General features: G+C 30.5%; 1 protein-coding gene across 3 annotated transcripts in view; it reads right to left on the reverse strand.

Moving 5' to 3' along the window:
- The window catches only part of LOC136774705 (kinesin-like protein KIF20A), a 105,270-nt gene that overhangs the window by 47,894 nt on the left and 33,265 nt on the right, over positions 1-24,111 (reverse strand). For all 3 annotated transcript variants that reach the window (XM_066729127.1, XM_066729128.1, XM_066729129.1), the window contains 2 exons: positions 2,648-3,716; positions 1,260-2,522 (listed from right to left, as the gene is read on the reverse strand). In XM_066729127.1, the coding sequence (XP_066585224.1) occupies positions 1,260-2,522; positions 2,648-3,716 (2,332 nt within the window). The remainder of the gene's footprint in view (positions 1-1,259; positions 2,523-2,647; positions 3,717-24,111) is intronic.

Here is a 24,111-nt window from a genome sequence, read left to right on the forward strand (position 1 = left end):
TAAACGATGCACCACCTAGTGGCTTTAACGTTGTACTAAAATATGACGTCATGTTTATCGTTCTGCACATGCGTCAAACGGTGTAAGACATGTAAATACAAATACGCAAAGTCTGCTGCGTTTCTGCTGCTGATTTGCTGCAGGCTCTGACGCAGAATCTGTTGCGTTTTATGTGCTAATCTGCCACAGGTTCTGCCACAGAAAGGGGTATCAGTTTGTTATTAATCTGTTAGAAGCAACTGACAAATCACGTTCGGTTTCAAATATGGCGTCATTCTGCTGACTGAATTTTGTAGCAGAATTTCATTTACTTTTGCGAAATCAGAAAAGGCTCTATCTGGGTACCCATATAACTTTTTGTTATGAAAAAATTCACATATATTCATTAAAGCCTTTTTAGTAATGTACTATGTTTTGTTTTCATTAAAAGTTTCACCAAATGTAAAAAAAATCGTAAAATAAGTGATTTATTTCGCGAGACTAAAGTCCTCTAACCCCTTAAAAGTTTGTTTAACGGAGCACTTTGAAGATTACTGCACTGCAGTACAGCGAAGTTGGTTCTTTACCTTCTTTATATGTAACAAATAATAAAAAAGAAAGCAAAACATACGAAAATTCTTATTTTATATAAACGAAAAAAAAACCAACGGTTTTGATCAATTGTTTGAAAATTGCAATACTAATTCCTTTATAAAAAACCAGACTTCCTGGATGATAAAGTACTTTTTACTTTCATATCTGAATATAAATACGATACCGGTCCATCTTAACCTTTATTTATATTAAATGGCACTAGACCAACGCGGCATCCACTGTTATATCAGCTGAAAAATGCAGACGTATCTTCTACCCTCTATAAATAAAGTTACATGATCACTTATACTGTTTCCTTCCTTATTTAAGCTATTCCGAGATATTATTGTAAGATGTTGGTTTGATAGGATGCATAGGGATTTGTTATAAAGTGTTAGGTGGGGATGATGAAGACGCAGACTGCGCACGCGTGAGAGTGTTGAAAAGGAGTAACGTGCAGGTTAAGGCTGAAATGTTGAAAGATAACCTGTGAGGTATAAACTAGTGTAAAACGTTAATGGAAAATAAAGAAAAAGAAATAAACCAAGTGTTATTGATAGAACCATGCTTTATTATCTAGTATATGGAAAGTAATAAATAATAATTAATAGAGCATGATTTAACAATTACAATTATTCGACTCACCAAAATGCTCAATTAGATCCACTGTATGAATTATACTTTACCTGTTTATCTTTTCCTTCGATACTAGAATCTGTTGGGACGGATTCATCTTCTGTATTACAAACAAAACTTGTTTGTATATTAATATCTCTTGAATCTCTTTCTACAGTTTGACTACTTATATCACTTCTAGAAACACTCGTAAGCATCGGATCAACCGAAAGAGAAATATTTTGCTGCAATTTTTCACAAGTTTGACAATCCCTGTCAGTCAATATAATCGGAGCTTTATTTGTCTCTTTAGTAAAACTGTTAACCTGATCAGTAGCAACATCTAAGTTTATTTGAGCAGTAATTAATTGATCTTGTAAAAACTTGTTTTTTTCCTCATATACGTTCAATTGTGTTTGCAAATCAGAATTATTTTTTTCCAATGTGGATATTTGTTTTTTATAATATCTTTCAGTGGATTTAAATTCATCATTAAGTAAATTATCTTCATTTTCTAATTTGATCTCTTTTTTTAAATTTAAACTTAGCATTTTCTCTGAAAGAACTTCATTTTCATCGATTAATGTGTTAAGGTTACTACTAAAATTGCTTGTTTCTTCTAAGAATGGATCAATGCTTTCCATTAGTTGATTACCCTCATTTTTGTTTACATTTTCATTTTTCCCGTAAGCGAAGTCATTAATCTCTTTTTGCATTTGTTCTATTTCATTGTTCTTTATCTCTATTATATTACTATACAATTCTTTTTCCTTTAACAAATCTTGAATCTGTTGCGATTGTTTACTGTGACTACCTTCTAATACCTTGGTCTTCTCAATAAGTTGTAGTTTTTCATATTCCAAAGACCGAATAACTTTCTCTATTTGGTTATCCATAGAGTCATCAGAAATCTGAATCGCTTTAATATCTTTTGTAATTCCGTACGATAATTCTTGAAGGTTTTCGTGCAATTTCTCACATTCCTTCTGTTTAATTAATTTAAACTTTTCTAAAGGCGATTGGTCTTCCACAATAACTACTCGCTTTTCATTTTCCAGCTCTTTTACTTTGTTCCGCAAAACTTGAATAGTTTCTTCTTTAACTAAAATTACCTTTTGTTGTTGTTCTATTTTATCTTCAAGTAGATCTATGGTTTTAGTTTTATCTTCTAAGCAAATGTTAGCATGCTCTAATTGTGATTCTAAATCCTCTATCCTTTCTTCATTCTCAGCCATTAGTCTTTCTTGCTCTTGCAATTCCTGATCCTTTTCCTGCATATCTTTAGTAATCGCAATGTATTCTTCTTTTGCTTCATTTAAGAACTCCTTCAGTTTCTACAATGTAAAATATAGAGGTAATGAAACAATATATGAGACATCGATTTCAAATGTTCTTAAACAATAATAGAAAAAGCACAAATTGTTTAATGAATTCATCAAAATTATGAAAAATTACTTACGTGTACATGCTCCCGCTTAGAAAACAATTCTTTTTTAAGTTCATCTATGTATGCTTTGTAACCGTCATCTTTTGATACATTATTTTCAAAAACAGATAACAATGTTTGTGTACGAGTTAGCTCTTCAGCTTTTACACTCAACTCAAATAAAAGTTTATTTTTTTCTGCATTAAGAGAATTTTTTACATCTTTAAGTTTCAGGACTCTTTGCTTTAAAGATGTTAATCGAGAATTTAAATCCTCATTTTCTGATTTCAATTCTTCAATCAATATTTTATGGTCCACTTCAATATCATAGCTTAATTCGTCTAATCTTCTTTTTTTACAACAGGAAGTTTGATTGAGTTTTTGCTTATAATAGTCCTCGACCTGTTTTACTGACCATTCAATCGCATCATCTTTTTGTTTTTCAACGTCTCGAATTCGGTTCTTAACATCATTTTCCAGTTTTTCCATCATTGCAGTGTAACTGTCAGCCATTTCCTTTCGTATCTCAAGATCGCGTAAAATCATCGAATTCTTCAGTTCTAATAATTCATCCTTTAATTTCTTATTTTCAGATAAAAGTTCTTCGTAAACATCATCAGTTTCTTGTGCTGATTCTTGAATATCGTCATCTACTGTTTCTTCACGAATACTATCTAGCTCTGCCATATTCCACTCTGAAGGCATGTTTGATTCTTTTGAAGCAATAAGAGAAAATCTTGATTTGGATTTATGTTGCTTGTACTTTTCCTCTTTTGGTTGCAAAACTATTTTTTTTGCTATAGCAGAAAAGCATAAAACATTCTGCGTTTCAACAGATAAGCTAGCAATTGGGTTAACATTAACAATCAAGCTTATTTTTTCTTTTCCGCATAAGGCCCATTGAAATAGTCTAGTTAATTTAGATTCTCGGAAAGGACCAGTGTGCTCATTTTGTTTTTGTGCTTGTCCATCATAAATTGATTTCAAACATCTACCCAACACTAAAAGGCTAGTATTTATATTTTGTGCTTCTTTCAATCGATCTCCAATATTCAATGTTTTCTTTAAACGTTCAGAACCAGCAAGATCACAAAAGGCAAATCTAAAATAAAATAATAATATTATTAAAATTCTTAAGATAAAAATACAAACAAAAGGTTTTCATTAACTCCTTGGCTTTCAAGGTCATGTATGCATAATCTCTTTAAGGTGGACTTAAAAATGTGGAGAACGCATATAGACTTGCTGCATACCAACATACTGACAGTGAAGTGAAATGTATAACTGTATAATAATATGAAAAAGCCATTCTATAAATGATAAAATTTATCTATAGAAAATGCTGATAATTTGCTTAGATATCACTACAGATTCTCGCTTCCATCGTAACGTGTTGGATGAAACAGTCCAATACACATCAAGAGAGACGGTAGTGTCTCGACGGGAAGTACATATAAAAGTAGATAATGACATGTCTATACCGCCGAGCACTAGCGTGTAACTTATACAGCAAGTTTGGCCGTCTCAATTTTTAAACCAATTTATTTCAATGAATGATCAATTGTCATGATTTAAGTAAAGCTCTCCTTAAAATGGTTTTGAACAAGCTTTCATTTGAGCCCATGAACATCAAAATCGGTTCACGCAATCCAGAGATCTAATATTCTGTTAGCTATATACACTGCCGGTCAAAAGTTTAAGACAACTTAAGAAATTTTGTTGAAAATCAGTCACTTCTTTAAACGTGTATAACTTCATAATGAGGAAAGATACAATAAAATTAAAAAAAAACGTTGGAATGCTGATAAAATTCTACATATAGTGGAATTAGCTCAATGCACGGAAAACGAGTAGTTATCAAATTACAATTAAATATAAATGCTGCTAAATTTAAAATTTTTTATGTTTCGTTACGTCAATTCAACTTTTTGTAGCACTTGCAATAATTATGGTAATTTTGTAAAACTTTGGTGACATAAAGTTCAAAGTTTCAGCTTTAATTTGAGCCATCAAACGTCACGATATTCATTGTATTTCCTTATTTTCAAAACTTTTTTCTGAGTAATGTCGAGAAAAATTTTTGACCAAAAAACAGCTGCCCAAGCATTTGAAACAATTTCAGATTAAAGAATCCGTCCGTATTAAACGACCTATTCTACTTGTTTCATATTGCACTTTTATGCAGTTAAAAGAAATATGATAATTGTAAATCTTAGAATTAATAAAATAGATTTGGTTAATCATTACTCTACTTTTGTTGATTTAATTTAAAAATTAATGGTGTTTTATGTTAATTGAATAAAAGTGCAATATGAAACAAGTAGAATAGGTTATTTAATACCGACGGATTCTTCAATCTGAAATTGTTTCAAATGCTTGGGCAGCTGTTTTTTGGTGAAAAATTTTTCTCGACATTACTCAGAAAAAAGTTATGAAAATAAGGAAATACAATGAATATCGTGACGTTTGATGACTGAAATTAAAGCTGAAGCTTTGAACTTTATGTCACCAAAGTTTCACAGAATTACTATAATTATTGCAAGTGCTACAAAAAGTTAAATTGACGTAATGAAAAATGAAAAATTAAAAATTAAAAATTAAAAAGTTTAAATTTAGTAGCATTTTTATTTAATTGTAATTCAATAACTACACGTTTTCCGTGCATTCAACTAATTACACTAAATGTAGAATTTTATCAGCTTTCTAACGGGTTTTTGAATTTTATTGTATCTTTCCTCATTACGAAGTTATGGACGTTTAAAGAAGTGACTGATTTTCAACCAAATTTCGCAAGTGGTCTTAAACTTTTGACCGGCAGTGTATATATATTGAAAATTGAGATTCTTCTGTCTTCTCCTTCTTTCCAGCTAGGGTGTATGTCGCGGGCTGAAGTTAGCCGTTAAGAGGAAAATTACGTCATTTTTTCTCAGTGCTGTCAACAAATTAAACTCAACGACAAAACCATGTTTGTGAACTATCAAATAAAATCGATGTAATCGATATAACTAATCCGACGACTTGTAAACTGTCAATTGTAATGTAAGGTTATGTACATTTAATACAGTGAGGTTCTTCATTGTTGTTAGTGAATGTGTTTAATTTTTAAAATGATAAATAAATTCGAATAATAATGACATAAGGAATCAACAATTATTAGATAAGTATAACATTAGATTTTATAATACAGGAAGTTAGTATACTTTGTGGTACTTTGTGAAATCTCTTTTTCAGATAAATTAAAATAAAACATTTCTATTTTCATTGTTATGGATAGAGCTAACTGGATGAAGTAAGATTAATATTTACATATTTTCAATACTGTGCCAAGGAGAAATATACTTTCAACATTTATGTGCATTGGTGATTATTAGAAACATATTAATTGCAAGAAAATGTTAAGGTATTTGAAAATCATATTGATCATTCATTGAAATAAATTGGTTTAATAATTGAGACGGTCAAACTTGCTGTATAAGTTACACAGTAGTGCTTGGCGGTATAGACATGTCATTATCTACTTTTATATATACTTGCCGTCGAGACACTACCGTGTCTCTTGATGCTATACTTCCAGATATTGAAATCATTAACAAAATGCATGTTTAACTTTTTTTTTCTTTAAATTGATGTGGAATTTAACTCTCCGATAGGTTATATCATATATAAAAGCAATTTTCCAGGAGACAATAAAACTTTCTTATTACTACAATTAAAGAAAAGTAGATGAATATTTTCTAATCGTTATTTAATATTCAATTTTAATATAAAAAAGTATTAAAACCAAATATTTATCTACACTTCTCTAATCAGAATAGAAAAAAATTATTATTATCTCCAACAAAATTATTCAAATTTAATTTTTTATAAGAATAAAATTGAATTTTATAATATAATATGTAATATATTTTTTGGTACTTAGTGATATTCTATTTCAGATTTAATTACAATAACATGTTTATTGTGTCATAGTGTAGGCTTCAGCTGTAATATTAAATAGAAGAAGTCAGAAATGATAGCAGTTTGCTATAGAAGAGCCATAATGCTAAGTTAATGTTGAAAGTTGAATCTAAGGAAAAGGTGGAGGAATTAAACAATTTGGAAGCCAATTCTTGATAGTCAAAGACATGCAGGTGATTTTGGGCATAAACTTTTTGAAATATATGTCAATTAAATATTAAATATAATGATAACATCATCTAGAAATGAAACAATGACAAGAAGTCATCATTTTAATATTTTCCATGTGATAGAATATACGGTGAATAAATTTGGGAATCTGAAAGCTATATACCTAAAACAAGAGGCTTCCATTGCATTAATTGGTGTATTTTCTAGTTTATATTAATGAAAAGAAAATATAGATGCACTAGTCTGCTCGAGAAAGTGCCATAATGCAATGTTGATGTTGAGAGTAATAGCTAAGAATATGGTGGAAAAATGAGTTTGTTTATAAGAAAATCCTTGAATGCGGAGGGCTCACAGGTAATTTTAGGCTTTCGATTTTAGTTTTAGAAACCACAATTGATGAAAATTATAATAAAATCATGAAGATGTATGAATATGAAAAGAATTCATGATTTCAATATTTCATATATAATAGAGCATACTGTGTATAAATTTAGGAAACTAAAAGCAGTATACCTAAAAAATAGAGATTTCTATTACATTAACTGGTATATATTTTACAGTTTATATTAATCAAATGAATATATTAATGGCACAAGTTTACCAGAGAGAGAGAGAGCCATAATGCAAAGTTGATAGTGAGAGTAAACCCTAAGACAAAGATGGATTTAGAGGTATTTTAACTATTATATTCTTAAAAAACGTTATTTAATCCCTCAACAAACAGACTTCGCCTGTAAAAAAAAGTCGGCAAAAACATAAATAATCCAGTGTAAAGAATATCCCACAAAAAACAAGCTTCGCCTGTAAAAAAAGAACGGGGCAAGTATATAAGTCGTATCTAGCATTAATAATATATAGTAATATAAAATATTTTAGTTAAAAAAAATAGTGAAATCCAAATGTTGGGCAAGTATAAATTTTTACCATGTAAATAGTAATACAAAAATTACTTGCCGGGCCCGTTGTATGCAATCGTATTAAATAGCCACATATTTAACTTACGAGAAGCAACGTTTATATTGCAAGATAGCGACTTACACATGAATATTACGGGCCCGGTAAGTAATTTTTGTATTACTATTTACTTTTTTCAAAATTTCAATTTTCGCCATGGTAAAAACTTATACTTGCCCAACATTTGGATTTCACTATTTTTTTTAATTAAAATATTTTATATTACTATATATTAATAATGGTAGATACGACTTATGTACTTGCCGTCCTTTTTTTACAGGCGAAGCTTGTTTTTTGTGGGATCTTATAACGGTTTGTAAGAATATAGGAATTAAAACTAAAAAATTGTTTTAACTAATTCAATCTAACAAAACATTATCCAATGTTCTCATCGTTCCATAATGTAAAGCTTCCATTCGAGATATTAATTTATTAATCTATTAAATAAAATACCCAAAATATTACAATGATGAGTTCTTATCATAATTATACTTTTAGAGGCATTTAACATAGGACACAATGACTGTTTGAATTATATTTTCAAAATCTTATACCCAAAATCACCTTAAAGCCTTTCGCTTTCAAAAATTTGTTTCTAAATTTACCTTTAAATCCACCTTTTTCTTAGTTGTTACTCCCACTATCACCTTTGCATTATGGCTTTTTCCCTGGTAAACTAGCGACATTTATATTTTCTTTTCATTAATATAAACTGTAAAATATATACCAGTTAATGCAATGGAAGCCTATATTTTTTAGGTATACTGCTTTCAGTTTCCTGAAGTTACACATTGTATGCTCTATTACATGTGAAATATTGAAATCATGAATTCCTTTCATATTTACACATCTACATGATTTTATTATAATTTTCATCAACTATGTGATTTCTAATTCCAAAGTTATATGCCCAAAATCACCTGCAAGCACTTCACTCTCAAGGATTTTCTTATAAATTAAATCATATTTATCCATCATTTTATTAGCTGTTACCCTCAACATCAACTTTGAATTATGGCACTTTCTCCAGCACACTGTAGTGCCATTTATATTTTCCTTTTATTAATATAAATTAGGAAATACACCAATTCATACAATAGATGCCTCTTTTTATTAAATATGCAGCTTTCAGTTTCCTAATTTTATTCACAGTATGCCTCATCACATGTAAAATATTGCACAATCATGAATTCTTTTCATATTTACAAATCTACATGAGTTTGATATAATTTTCATCAACTATGTGATTTCTAATTCCAAAATTGTATACCCAAAATCACCTGCAAGCACTTCAGTCTTAAGGATTTTCTTATAAATTAACTCATATTTATCCATCATTTTCTTAGCTGTTACTCTCAACATCAACTTTGAATTATGGCACTTTCTCCAGCATACTAGTATCACTTATATTTTATATTCATTAATATAACCTGGGAAATACACCAATTAATGAAATGGAAGCCTCTCTTCTTAGATGTACATCTTTCAGTTTCCTAAATTTATTTATTGTATGCCCCATCACATGTAAATGATTGAAATTATGAATTATTATCATCTTTACACGTCTATATGATTTTATTATAATATTCATTATATATTTCTAAAATTATATGCCTGAAATCACCTACAAGCCCTTCACTTTCAAGAATTTGCTTAGAAATTGATTCCTTTTTTTACCTTTCTCTTAACTGTTACTCCTAATATCAACTATGAATCAGGGTTCTTTTTCAAGCAAACTATATAGTGCAATTTGTATTTTCTTTTCATTAATATAAACTAGAAAATACACAAATTAATGCAATGGAAGCCTTTCTTCTGTGGATATATTGCTTTCAGTTTCGCAAAATTATTCACTGTGTATTCTATTGCATGGAAAATATTAAAATGATGACTTCTCTTCATGGTTTCATTTCTATATATATATAGATGATGTTATCATTATATTTATTATTTAATTGACTTATATATTTCAAAGAGTTTATGCCCAAAATTACCTGCAAGCTTTTCACTATTAAAAATTGGCTTCCAAAGTTTTTAATTTTTCCACCTTTTCCTTAGGTTTAACCCTCAACATTAACTTTCCATTATAGCTCTTTCTATGGTAAACTGGTATCATTTCTGACTTCTTCTATTAAATATTACAGCTCAAGCCTGCGCAATAACACAATAAACACGTTATTGTAATTCAATCTGAAATAAAATCTCTTTAAGTACCAAAAATATGTTACATATTATATTATAAAATTCAATGTTATTCTTATAAAAAATTAAATTTGAATAATTTTTTTGGAGATAATAATAATTTCTTTCTATTCTGACTAGGGAAGCGTAGATAAATATTTGGTTTTAATACTTTTTTATATTATAATTAATTATTACATAAGGATTACAAAATATTCATCTACTTTTCTTTAATCGTAATAATAAGAGAGTTTTATTGTTTCCTGAAAAATTGTTTGTATATATAATAAACAGAAACTGTTATTGTCTCATGGAAAACTATTCTTATATGTGATATAACCTATCGGGCAGTTGAAGTCCATATGAGTTTAAAGAAAAGAAAAAGTTAAACATGAATTTTATTAATGACTTCCATACCTGAAATTTTAGCATATGTTTATCAAATATCTTAACAATTTCTTTTAATTAATATGTTCCTGATAATCACCGATGCACATAAATGTTGAGAGTATGCTTCTCCTTGGCACAGTGTTGAAAATATGTAAATATTAATCTTACTTCATTCAGTCAGCTCTATCATCAGCAATGAAATTGGCAATGGAAATGTTCTGTTTCCATTTAATCTGAAAAATCAATTTCACAAATACCAAACAATATATGACATATTATATTGTAAAAATCATTTCTATATCTAATCGTAGTAAACACAGAAACTTTATTATCTCCTGGAAAATTGTTCATATATATGATATAACCTATCGGACAGTTAAAATCCATATGAGTATAAAGAAGAGAAAAAGTTAAACATGAATTTTGTTAATGATTTCCATACCTGGATGTTTAGCATATGCTTATCAAATATCTTAAAAATTTCATTTAATTAATATGCTCCTGATAATCACCGATACATATAAATGTTGAAAGTATACTTCTCCTTGGCTCAGTGTTGAAAACATGTAAATATTAATCTTATTTCATCCAGTCAGCTCTACTATCCTCAGCAATGAAAATAGAATTGTTCTATCTCAATTTATCTGAAAAAGAAATTTTACAAAGTACCACAAAGTATAATAACATCCTGTATTGTAAAATATAATGTTATACTTATCTAATAATTGTCGACTCCTAATGTCATTATTATTCGAATTTATTTGTCATTTCGAAAATTTAACACATTCACTAACATAGCAATAATTAACCTCACTGTATTAAATATAAATAACTTCACATTACAATTGACAGTTAACAGTAGTCGCCGGATTAATTATATCGATTACATCGATTTTATTTGATAGTTCACAACAATGATTTTGTCGTTGAGTATAACCGGTTGGCAACGCTGAGAAAATATGACGTCATTTTCTTTAGCGGTTAACTTCAGCCCAAGACATACATTCTGGCTGGAGAAGAAGAAGATGACGGAAAGAAATTAAATTTTTCGTTATATACAGGGTGTATCTCTAACGGCGGCATATAGGAGATTCGTGTTAGTTGATTATAGCGCTCAGGACGATGGTAACTGAGAGCGCTGATTGGTCAATATCATGTAGTGCCCACATGAAATGGTCCGTTACCAATAGATGAATACGAAAAATGAGACCTATCCGCCTTTTTGGAGTGGAGAAGTGTTTTCATGCTAGTTGTAGCAGAAAGAGGTGTGAAATGGAGAAATGTAAAATAGTGAGGTTACTAAAGTAAAAATGGAAATTAATGAATGGAAAGTTCGAATATTCTTACTTTCCATTCATTATTTTCCATTTTTACTTTAGTAACCTCACTATTTGACATTTTTCCATTTCACAACTCTTTCTGCTACAACTAGCATGAAAACACTTCTCCACTCCAAAAAGGCGGATAGGTCTCATTTTTCGTATTCATCTATTGGTAACGGACCATTTCATGTGGGCACTACATGATATTGACCAATCAGCGCTCTCAGTTACCATCGTCCTGAGCGCTATAATCAACTAACACGAATCTCTTATATGCCGCCGTTAGAGATACACCCTGTATATAGCTAACAGAGTACGAGATCTCTGGGTTGCGTGAACCATTTTTGATGTTTATGGTCTCAAATGAAAGCTTGTTCAAAACCAGTTTAGGAAAAGCTTTAGTTAAATCATGACAATGGATCATTCACGGAAATAAATCGGTTTGAAAATTGGGACGGCCAAACTTGCTGTATAAGTTACACGGTAGCGTCGGCGGTACTTTTATATGTACTTGCCTTCGAGACACCACCGTGTCTCTTGATAGTGAAATAATATTTACAATTAAAAAAATTAGTGAAATCCAAATGTTAGGCAAGTATATATTTTTATCATGACAAAAGTTGAAATTTTGAAAATAAATAGTAAACCAAAAAAATTACTGCCGGGCCTGTTGTACGCAATGGCATAAAATAGCCACATTTTGAAATTATGTGAAGCAACGCTTGTATTGTAAGATAGCGACATAGGTATGAACATTACGGGCTCGGCAAGTAACTTTTTTGTGTTACTATTATTTTTCAAAATTTCAACTTTTGTCATGATAAAAATATATACTTGCCTAACATTTGGATTTCACTAATTTTTTTAATTGTAAATATTATTTCACTATATTCTTTACGCTGGATGATATATGTACTTGCCGTCTTTTTTTTACAAGTGAAGTCTGTTTTTTGTGGGATCCTTTATTATGAAAAATTCGGTTAAAGCCTTTTTGATCTCTTTAAAATTTGTTATCTGGAATTTTTCAAGGTGCTCATCAGAAAGGTGTAATCGTAGTTAAAAATTTAAAAATAGTGGAATCAATATAGCAAAACTAAAATCCGTAAATTCAATCGATTTTTGAATAAATTTTTATATAGGCTGTTATTGGGACGATGATTTCTAACACATAATAAAATTTCTCAAACTCATTATAGGTTATTTACTATAGGAAAACTTAAAATGATCTACTACACTTATCATGTAACGTATGATAATTAAAGGGTGCTTCAAAAGTTACATTATTCAATTAAAAGTTTATCAAAGTTAATAATTTCTTTTAATTTTAACGGCCATATTAGATACACTATATTAAATCTAAATTTTTCAACCTGAGGTTCCTATTCAGCAACATGACAAAAACCCAGATAGTAAAAACTACAAAAATTTGTATGGTTTTTATGAAGAGATACGGTACTTTCTTTGCGGCAAGTACATAACGCCTCACGTTACCATGAAACTTATGCAGCAAGTTTAGCCGTTTTGGTTTTCAAACCGATTTATCTGCGTGAATGACCCATTGTCATGATTTAAGAAAAGCTTTTCTTAAAATGGTTTTGAAAAAGCTTCCATTTGAGCCCAAGAACATCAAAATCGGTTCATACAATCCAAAGATCTCATGCTCTGTTATCTATACAGGGTGTATCAGCTATAATGCTTCAATTTTAACCACATATTCTTGAGGCTAAACTAAGTCGAAAAATCCTATAATATAACATCCATAAAAGCATCATAGCTGAGATAAATCAATTTTAAACCGTTAAATCAGGGCTTTGATGATTCAACGGAAAAATTACTTTACTCTCACTTTCGTCGACAGTTACCTTTCGAAAAACAAAAGAAGCTCATACCTCTTCACCGTTCCGTATTGTCGTACATGCACACACACGCATGCAACTACACCGACTATTAATATTACCTCCTAAACATTCTACAATCCTGATCCGGGCACCGTATGAAATTTATTTTCCGTCTATTTTTAATAGAATCTCGATGATGTAGTTATTAATTATACAAAGCTAGAAAACATTACTATGATTTAGATACCTTTACTTGTCAATTTTCGCCGCCAATCCTCAAGTGCTCTAAGAATCAGCATTATCTCTGCATACTCTTCATTGATAGAAGTCGGCATTTTACCCACTCACATGTTTTCGAAAGAAAAAATGAAATATCTACCGCCTTTTCTTTTTATGCGTTGTCATGTGTCACGGTATTAAACAGTCTTTCGGATCTTTCGGATAAAGTGAACGTGAATTGCATATCACGTGATATAAATGATTGTTGAATATTGTTTTCAAAATACCGAATTATACCAACGCTGAGTATGCCCAAATACTGCTCATTCTGAGAGAAGGTCGAAGGCTGGTAGCAGAAGCGGTGAGAATTTACAGGGAAAGGTATCCAACTAGACGACATCCATTCAGCAAGACGTTTACAGACCTTTATCAAAGATCAATAGACATAGTTTCCTTTTTATCAAGACAAGAGAAAGGTGGACATAACGTACATGATAGACGCGTGACGGAAAAAGTACTGAATTTAGTAAAACTTGACCTGACAAAAAGCGCTCGCCGAATAGCTCGAGAAGGCAAAATCTCGCATATAACGGTAAAGCGAATTCTCAAGGCTGAAAATCTGAATCCAAACCATCAAACACCCGTTCAGGGTTTCTTGGAATGTGACTTCGCACAACGCATTAGTTTTTGACGTTGACTTCTGAGACAATCAGAAGCTAATCCTGATTTTGATCGGAGAATTTTATTCACGGATGAATCCCTATTTACTCGTGCCGGAACATTTAATTTTCATAACTCTTACACCTACATCGATTTTAATCCACACGCTGTATGTGTGAGAAATTATCAGCATAGGTGGAAATTGAATGTTTGGGCCGGGTTAATAGGGACTCATATGATCGGACCGGTCATCCTTCAAGAGAACATGAACGAGGAAGCATATGTGAGATTCCTCAGGGAAGATTTTCATGGGCTACTTGAGGATGTACCGCTGGACCTGCAGATTACAATGTGGCTTCAGCAAGACGATGCACTACCTCATAATACTCGACGAGCTTCCGCGATTTTGGAAAATTATTTTGCAAACCAATGGATCGGTTATCGAGAACCTGTAAGGTGGCCCTCTCGCTCTTCGGATCTGACACCGCTGGACTTCTTTTTTTGGGGTCACCTGAAAAATGAAATTTATGTTGCAGAGCCTGGCTCGCCGAAAGTAACGCTCGAACGTTTAAAGGCGGCGATTGCAAACATAGACAAATGTACAATGGAAAACGTATGAATGAAACTGCGGCGACGAGTGCAATTTCGTATCGAAGCAGGTGGGAGACGTTTTAAACAGTTTTTAAAATAGTATAGACAAAGAACGACGATTTTACATGACTGATGTGAGTGACGAGACAAAGCGACGAAACATTACTTGACGCAACTAACAAATGACGACCGATTTGGAAAACTTTCCCTGCAGATATAGAAGCATCAGATATCAAGGAAATGTAAGTTTTCTTTACTTCATTGCATGTGCCATGGCAAAGCCGCTTATTTTTTACTATGAATATGTCAGCTTTAACCAGTAGCAGCTGCAATCTGATTTTGGTTAGTATTTTCGCAGAATGAAAGAAGGTCCTATACTTAAAGTGATCTTTTAAGTGATTTTGTCCGATTGAAATTTCCGGACAAAGTTACAAAATTTGAAAACTGACTTTCAAGTCATTTAAACTTCTAATGAAACCCCGAACTGCTCTATCCAGTGAAGCAGTAAAAACTTTCAAAAACCGAAACAAATAATTATTTTTAAATTTTTCTTTTCATGTAATATTTTTTTAAAGTATCATACCAGATGCAATAGTTTTCGGCGTCACCAAAAGGTACAATGACTTGAAAATCAGTCTTCAAATAACACAATATTGCTATTTAGAATTGTAGAACTTATAATTTCATCACAGGGATTCTTTGTTAAAAATAGGCATAAAATAAATTTCGTACGGTGTTCGGAAGAGGATTGTAGAACGTGAGGAGGTAATAATAAAAATCGGCGTAATTGTGTGCGTGTGAATGAGCGTGTACAACAATACAGATCGCGCGCGCGGCGGAGAAGAACAAACTTCTTTTGTTTTTTGAAGGGGAACTGTAAACGAAAGTGAAAGTACAGTAATTTTTCCGTTGAATCAAAGCCCTGATTTATCGGTTTAACCCTCGGTGCGCACACATCCCGAAAATACTATACTGCACACACTGGGTCAATTTGACCCAACTGCTTTGAATGATGGTTTTTCGTATACCATGCATGCAAGAATAAAAAAATTAATTTCTGTATTTACCCTGAACCTTTCTTTATTACATCATATAGTTCTTGTTAGACAAAATTATAATAAATTATTTGCAGACTGTTCAAAATACGAGCATGGCAGAGCAACGGCTTTCTTACTTATAAATTGTGTAGTTATTTCAAATTTGAATTTTAAAAGCCCAAACATTTGGATTCTATAGATAAAAAGATATTCTTCAACGTAAAAATAATAAAACTTTGTTTGGTTTCAAAAAATATATTTTTTAAAACATATTAATGGCACTTGGGTATTGACGTTGCAGCGGTTAAAAACACCATACGTGATTATAATTAAGATATTGAACTAATAATTTATAGTACTTTTATAGCATTACTTACCTTTATAATTACCTAAAATAAGAGAAAAACCAAACCACGAGTCATTATAACCCAGTGTGCGCACCGAGGGTTAAAATTGATTTATCTCGGAAATGATGCTTTTCCGGATGTTATCGAATAGGACTTTTCGATTTAGTTTAGTCCCAAGAATATGTAGTTGAAATTAAAAGCATCATTGCTGATACACCCTGTATATGTCTCGGGCTGAAGTTGGTCGCTATCTTCAATAACATCATTCTCACAGCGCTTCCAACAAACAATATTCAAGGACGAAACTATAGTTGCGAGCCGTCAAATAAAATTGATCTAACTAATTCGCCGTGTACTGTTAACTGTATATTGTAATGTAGGGTTATGTGTATTTAATGCAGTGAGGTTATTTATTATGTTGTGACAATGAATGTTAATTTCCCAAATTCACAATAAAATTCAATAAAGAACAACAAAAGGAGCCGAAAATTAGATAAGCATAACATTATATTTTATAATAAAGGATGTAATATACTTTGTGCTACTTTAAGAGGATTTCTTTTTCAGATTGAATTAAGACAGAACATTTTTATTTCCATTGCTGAGGATAGAGCTGACTGGATAAAGTAAGATTAATATTTACATATTTTCAACACTATGCCAAAGAGAAGTATACTTTCAACATTTATGTGCATTGGTGATTATCAGGATCATATTAATTGCAAGAAGTTGTTAAGGTATTTGAAAATCATATGCTACACTTCTAGGTATTGAAATCATTAACAAAATGCATGTTTAACTTTTTTTTCTTTAATCTCATATGGACTTCAACTGCCCGATAGGTTATATCACATATAAGAATAGTTTTCCATGAGACAATAACAGTTTCTGTTTATTATATATACAAACAATTTTTCAGGAAACAATAAAACTCTCTTATTATTACGATTAAAGAAAAGTAGATGAATATTTTGTAATCCTTATGTAATATTTAATTATAATATAAAAAAGTATTAAAACCAAATATTTATCTACGCTTCCCTAGTCAGAATAGAAACAAATTATTATTATCTCCAAAAAAATTATTCAAATTTAATTTTTTATAAGAATAACATTGAATTTTATAATATAATATGTAACATATTTTTGGTACTTAGTGAGATTTTATTGCAGACTGAATTACAATAACTTGCTTATTGTGTCATTGTGCAGGCTTGAGCTGTAATATTTAATAGAAGAAGTCAGAAATGATTCCAGTTTACCATAGAAAGGGCCATAAAGCAAAGTTAATGTTGAGGGTTACACCTAAGGAAAAGGTGGAAAAATTAAAAAATTTGGAAGCCAATTTTTAATAGTGAAAGGCTTGCAGGTGATTTTGGGCATAAACTCTTTGAAATATATAAGTTAATTAAATCATAATTATAATGATAACATCATCGAGAAATGAAACAATGAAAAGAAGTCATTATTTTAATATTTTCCTGCGATAGAATTTACAGTGAATAATTTTGCGAAACTGAAAGCAGTATATCCACAAAAGAGAGGCTACCATTGTATAAATTGGTGTATTTCTTAGTTTATATTAATGAAAGGAAAATATAAATGGCACTTGCTGGAGAAAGTGCCATTATTCAAAGTTGATGTTGAGGGTAACAGCTAAGAAAATGATGGATAAATATGAGTTAATTTATAAGAAAATCCGTGAGAGAGTGAAGTGCCTGCAGGTGATTTTGGGCATACAACTTTGAAATTAGAAATAACATAATTGATGAAAATTATAATAAAATCATGTAAATGTGTAAATATGAAAGGAATTCATAATTTCAACATTTTACATGCAATAGAACATACGGTATGTAACTTCAGGAAACGGAAAGCAGTGTACCTAAAAAACAGGCTTCTATTGCATTAACTGGTATATATTTTACAGTTTATATTAATGAAAAGAATATATAAATGTCACTAGTTTACCATGGAAAGAGCCATAATGCAAAGATGATAGTGAGAGTAACAATTAAGAAAAAAGTGGATTTAAAGGTAAATTTAGAAACACATTTTTGAAAGAGAAAGGCTTTAAGGTGATTTTGGGTATAAGATGTTGAAAATATAACTCAAACAGTCATTGTGTCCTATGTTAAATGCCTCTAAAAGTATAATTATGATAAGAACTCATCATTGTAATATTTTGGGTATTTTATTTAATAGATTGATAAATTAATATCTCGAATGGAAGCTTTACATTATGGAACGATGAGAACATTGGAAAATGTTTTGTTAGATTGAATTAGTTAAAACAATTTTTTAGTTTTAATTCCTATATTCTCACAAAACGTTATAAGATCCCACAAAAAAGCAAGCTTTGCTTGTAAAAAAAGGACGGCAAGTACATAAGTCGTATCTAGTATAATTAATATATAGTAATATAAAATATTTTAATTTAAAAAAAATAGTGAAATCCAAATGTTAGTCAAGTATAAATTTTTTCCATGGCGAAAATTGAAATTTGGAAAAAAGTAAATAGTAATACAAAAATGACTTGCCGGACCCGTTGTATGCAATCGTATTAAATAGCCACATTTTTAACTTACGAGAAGCAACGCTTATATTGCAAGATAACGACTTACACATGAATATTACGGGCCCGGCAAGTAATTTTTGTATTACTATTAACTTTTTCCCCCAAATTTCAATTTTTGCCATGGAAAAAATTTATACATGCCTAACATTTGGATTTCACTATTTTTTTTAATTAAAATATTTTATATTACTATATGTTAATCATACTAGATACGACTTATGTACTTGCCGTCCTTTTTTTATAAGCAAAGCTTGTTTTTTTGTGGTCTACTAAGTTACGTTAGGAAAATTAACAAAAAATGAAAAAAAAAATTTGTTTAAATAAATATATTAACATTATTGAGAAACAATAACTCAATCGCAAAATTCCTCAACATACTTCACTAGATAATGTTCTTACGTAGTGATGAGCAAAATTGGTCTTGGTCTTGTACTCTTGGTCTTGGTCTTGCATATTTTACAAGACCAAGACTCAATACCAAGAGTACAAATTTTATGTAAGACCTAGACCAAGACTAGATCTGCAAGAGCAAGATCAAAACCAAGACTTGATATGCAAGACCAAGCCTAATACAAGACTAAAATGCAAGACTCTTGCAATCTTGCTGTCATTATAATTTTTATAACTGATATGCGATGAAATCAAATAATTATAATTTAATTTATATTAAAAAAGATCTCGATGCGATAATTGTTCTATTTATCATAGTTATACTTATTTTGCTTCGCATTATTGAAAAGCTACCACTTTAAAAGCTACTCTTTTGAAAGTTAATGCATCAATGGTGGCAGCTTCCTTATAGTTTTCGCGACCGCTCCGTCGGCTGATTTGGCGGCACAGTACAATCAACTCCACAATAAGATCGGTCTTATTTGTCGGAAGTTCAAGCAAGCATAGAGTAAGTATAAATTCAGGACTGTTACAAGGATCGCATCAGTTCGAATAGTGTGGTTGAAGCTGCGTGGTTCGTGAAATATATTTGGCCGGAATTTGAAAAGCACAACATGGAAGTTTCATCTACTAGCAGTAGTGACAATGATATTGGTGATCAAACAGTTGATAACACAAACAATAATAAGCAATTTCAATCAAAAAGTAAATTTGGTGAATTTTTTGAAATCATTAAGAAAAATAAAAACGTGTTTGGTTATTGCAAATTGTGTGAACAACAAACGAAGAAACAAATAGAGATACAAATGAAAATAGGAACACGACCGGATTAAAGAAGCATTTATTATCGATGCACAAACGTGAATATCACAAGCTTTTTCCACCGAAATCGTCATCCAGTATTTATAATTTTGTCAAGCAAACAAGTCAAGTAAGTAATTAATACTATCATTCATTATTATGTTTCTTTTTAAGTGCTCGCGGATTAAATAAAAGTGAAAAAATATCTTTAATTTGATTAAATTGTTATTATAGAGATTTTAATGTAACAGTGAACATATTTTTCCAAACGATTCTATTAAAATTGAGGACGTATTAAGAAAATTAATTTGTGTATTATGAACAGTATTAAGATTTTATATCTTTTTCATTGATGCCTTTCGCTTTTATAATTCCTTCTAAATGCTATAGTATATTTTCAATAAGTCTGAAAAGAAAATTTTATTCATATTTGAACATTTTAATTGTACCTCATCTAAATAATTGTTTTATTAGTGTTGCATATCATTATTTAATTTATGACACTGAAGTTGCCGAAAGTATTACAGTAGACTTGCTTGAACCTAAGAGAAAAATTGAAAAAATTGCATGAAAAACCTCGTTTTCAACTATTGACTGTTTCTTAAACAACAGAAAATTTTTTTAAATTTATTCAATGGCATATCCTTTCAGTAAACTTAATGAAAAATAGAAACTTAAAATTATCAAGGATCGCATCTTGTTTAACCCTTTATTTAGAGAAAAAGTTAATTCGAATATAATATAGATTACAACCAAGAGAACTTCAGAATTTAGAATATACACTTGTCAATTTTTCTCTTGAAAAATTCTTCGAGAAACCACGATCCCTAATCCATTTGAAATGTCTATATATGTATTATCAAATGTTATAAAAGAAAATGACATTTTGATCAAGACTGTAATAACTTTTTAATGTCTAAAAAATATTCAGGAGCAATAAAAGTGATTTCCCACTGCACGTCTTTCGATTTTCCTGATGAAAATAGTTAAGCAAGTCGCGATCCGTACTGAACTTAATATGTTTGTATTCGACATTAAATTTGTTGCAAGGACATACCACTGGAAAAAATGTGAATAATAGTAAATTATTATGCAATATTAGGATTATGCAAAGATTTCATTTATTCAGTGAACGCTCTTAATTTTTCTGTAAATATTTACTACTCTCTATGATAAAAATTATTCTCTCAGCATTATCAGTGTAGTAAAAATAAACAAATTGTATTTTCTTTACTTTAAGGGACGTCTGGAGCTTCAAAAAGTAAAAATTTTACAAATGCTACAGTTGATTGGATAACTAAGAAATATCTCCCATTTTCCTTTTTCGATGACCATGAAACGAGAAGTTATTTTAATCTGCTTAACCCGAATATTGCACTTCCAAACAGATTTGCTCTTCGGCAACAAGTCAAAAATCGTTTTGAAGAGCTACGAGAAAGTTTGAAAATGGAATTAAAAGAATGATATTCTAAAATATCATACACAATTGACGGATGGACATCTATTGCCGGCAAAAGCTTTTTCGATGTGACGGCTCATTACATAGACCGAGATTGGAATTACAAATCTAGAGTTTTAGATTTTATTCCTTCACATGGACGGCATACTGGTGCAGACACAGCAAGCATATTTTATGGATGTTTACATGATATGGATTTACAAAATAAAATATTAGGAATTACTGTAGACAATACATCAGCAAACACGTCATTTATGTTTGAACTTAAAAAATTAATTCCAGAGTTTAACGAAACAGACCAACATTTTAGATGCATAGCTCATATTTTAAATTTGGGCGTTCAAGATTTATTAAAAAATTTATTGTTAAGCACTCAAGATGAAGACAGCGAAGATGAATATGAGGAAAATGATAATGTCAATAAGAATTATGTAAAACTGATTGAGGATTCAAGCACTGCAATTGCGAAGGTGCGATCTATATTTAGTAAATTAAAAAAAAAACGAAAAATTAAGAAATCAGTTTTCTTCTATTTGCGAAACAGTAGGAATACAAAACATATTAAGTCCTATTTTAGATTGCCCAACAAGATGGGGTTCAACGTTTAATATGCTTGGAGTAGCAATAAAATTAAAAAAGGATATCGTTGCACTATGTCCAATTGTGCCTGAATTGTTTAATTTTCAAATAATTGAAGAAGAATGGGTCATAATGGAAAAAGTTAATAAAATTTGAATAAATTTTCATTTGTTGACAATAAAGCTTGGGGGAGAAAATTATGCAACGCTTCCATTAGTCATTGTATCTTTCAATCGTTTACTTGATAAATTAGAAAATATGATCAAACAATTAGATGTTAATCTTAACCGGAATAAAATAGATGAGAAATTGATTCTTGCTTATCAAGCAGCGCTTGATAAACTGTTAAAGCATTATAAAAAGACTAATTGGATATATTGTGCAATACTCATATTGGATCCAAAACATAAGTTGGAAACATTTGAGTTGACAAATTGGGGAAGAGAATTAAAAAGGAAAAGTATTGAAAAATTTAAAACAACTTATGCTGAATATTCTAGTCAAAAATCAGTACCGATAGCAGTCAAAGAAATTTACCAAGAAAAGATTAGCAGTCATGAAGATATAATTGACTTTAATAAATTATATTCTGGTCCATCTACTTCAACAGCTAGCCAGAAATCTATAAATGAATTGGAAGAATATTTAAGTCAACCAAGAGTGGGTTGTAATAAAGACATTTTACAATGGTGGAAAAGGCATGAGATACAATTTCCTGTGCTAGCAAAAATGGCAAGAGACTATTTAGCAATACCTGCAACTTCAGTACCTGCTGAAAGACTTTTCTCTAAAGCGTTACTAATAATTCGTAAACATCGTAATACACTAAATAATGAATCTGCACGATGGCTACTATGTTTGAATTCATGGATAAAATAAATATGTAAATTAAATGCTATTTTGTGTTATGTTTTTATATAATTATATTATACAGGGAGGTTCTCTAACGGCGGCATATAGGAGATTCGTGTTAGTTGACTATAGCGTTCAGGATGATGGTTTCTGAGAACGCTGATTGGTCAATATCATGTAGTGCCAACATGAAATGGTCCGTTACCAATAGATGAATACGAAAAATGAGACCCATCCGCCATTTTGGAGTGGAGAAGTGTTTTCATGCTAGTTGTAGCAGAAAGAGTTGTGAAATGGAAAAATGTCAAATAGTGAGGTTACTAAAGTAAAATTGGAAAATAATGAATGGAAAGTAAGAATATTCGAACTTTCCATTCATTATTTTCCATTTTTACTTTAGTAACCTCACTATTTGACATTTTTCCATTTCACAACTCTTTCTGCTACAACTAGCATGAAAACACTTCTCCACTCCAAAATGGCGGATGGGTCTCATTTTTCTTATTCATCTATTGGTAACGGACCATTTCATGTTGGCACTACATGATATTGACCAATCAGCGTTCTCAGAAACCATCATCCTGAGCGCTATAGTCAACTAACACGAATCTCCTATATGCCGCCGTTAGAGAACCTCCCTGTATTTTGTAATATGTTTTGTATCAACAGATAATGTTTATAAAAATAAAATATATGTATATATACCATTAAAAAATTATATTAAAATTTTATTTAAGTCAATATAATATTTAAAATGATAAGGATTAAATCCTACCTTATTAGTTATTAAAAGAACATATGGAACTTTGGTATAATACATCGAATATATACGTTATTTTAATTTGTTTATCTGAAATTATTAGTTTTTAAATTATTCAATAATCTTCATTATGTTGAATTTCTCTTTCTTTATTTATAATAATGAAATAAGTGAATATTATTTGTATTATTTCTTAATTATTTAAAATATTAATCAAAAACAACAAGACTGCAAGACTCTCGCAAACAAGACCAAGACCTAAACCAAGAATGAGACTGCAAGACCAATACCAAAAGCGAGATCAAGCAATTTTGGTCTTGAGATCTTGCTTTTGCTCATCACTAAATGGAACGCTGGAACAATGGAACTTAGCTTGCCACCCAACTCCAGCAGCGAGGGGGGGAATAGACT

This window comes from Prorops nasuta, unplaced genomic scaffold (assembly GCF_024137725.1).
Source record: "Prorops nasuta isolate Cenicafe-Biocafe unplaced genomic scaffold, Cenicafe_Pnas_1.2 PNAS00006, whole genome shotgun sequence".
Classification (NCBI taxonomy): Eukaryota; Metazoa; Arthropoda; class Insecta; order Hymenoptera; family Bethylidae; genus Prorops; species Prorops nasuta.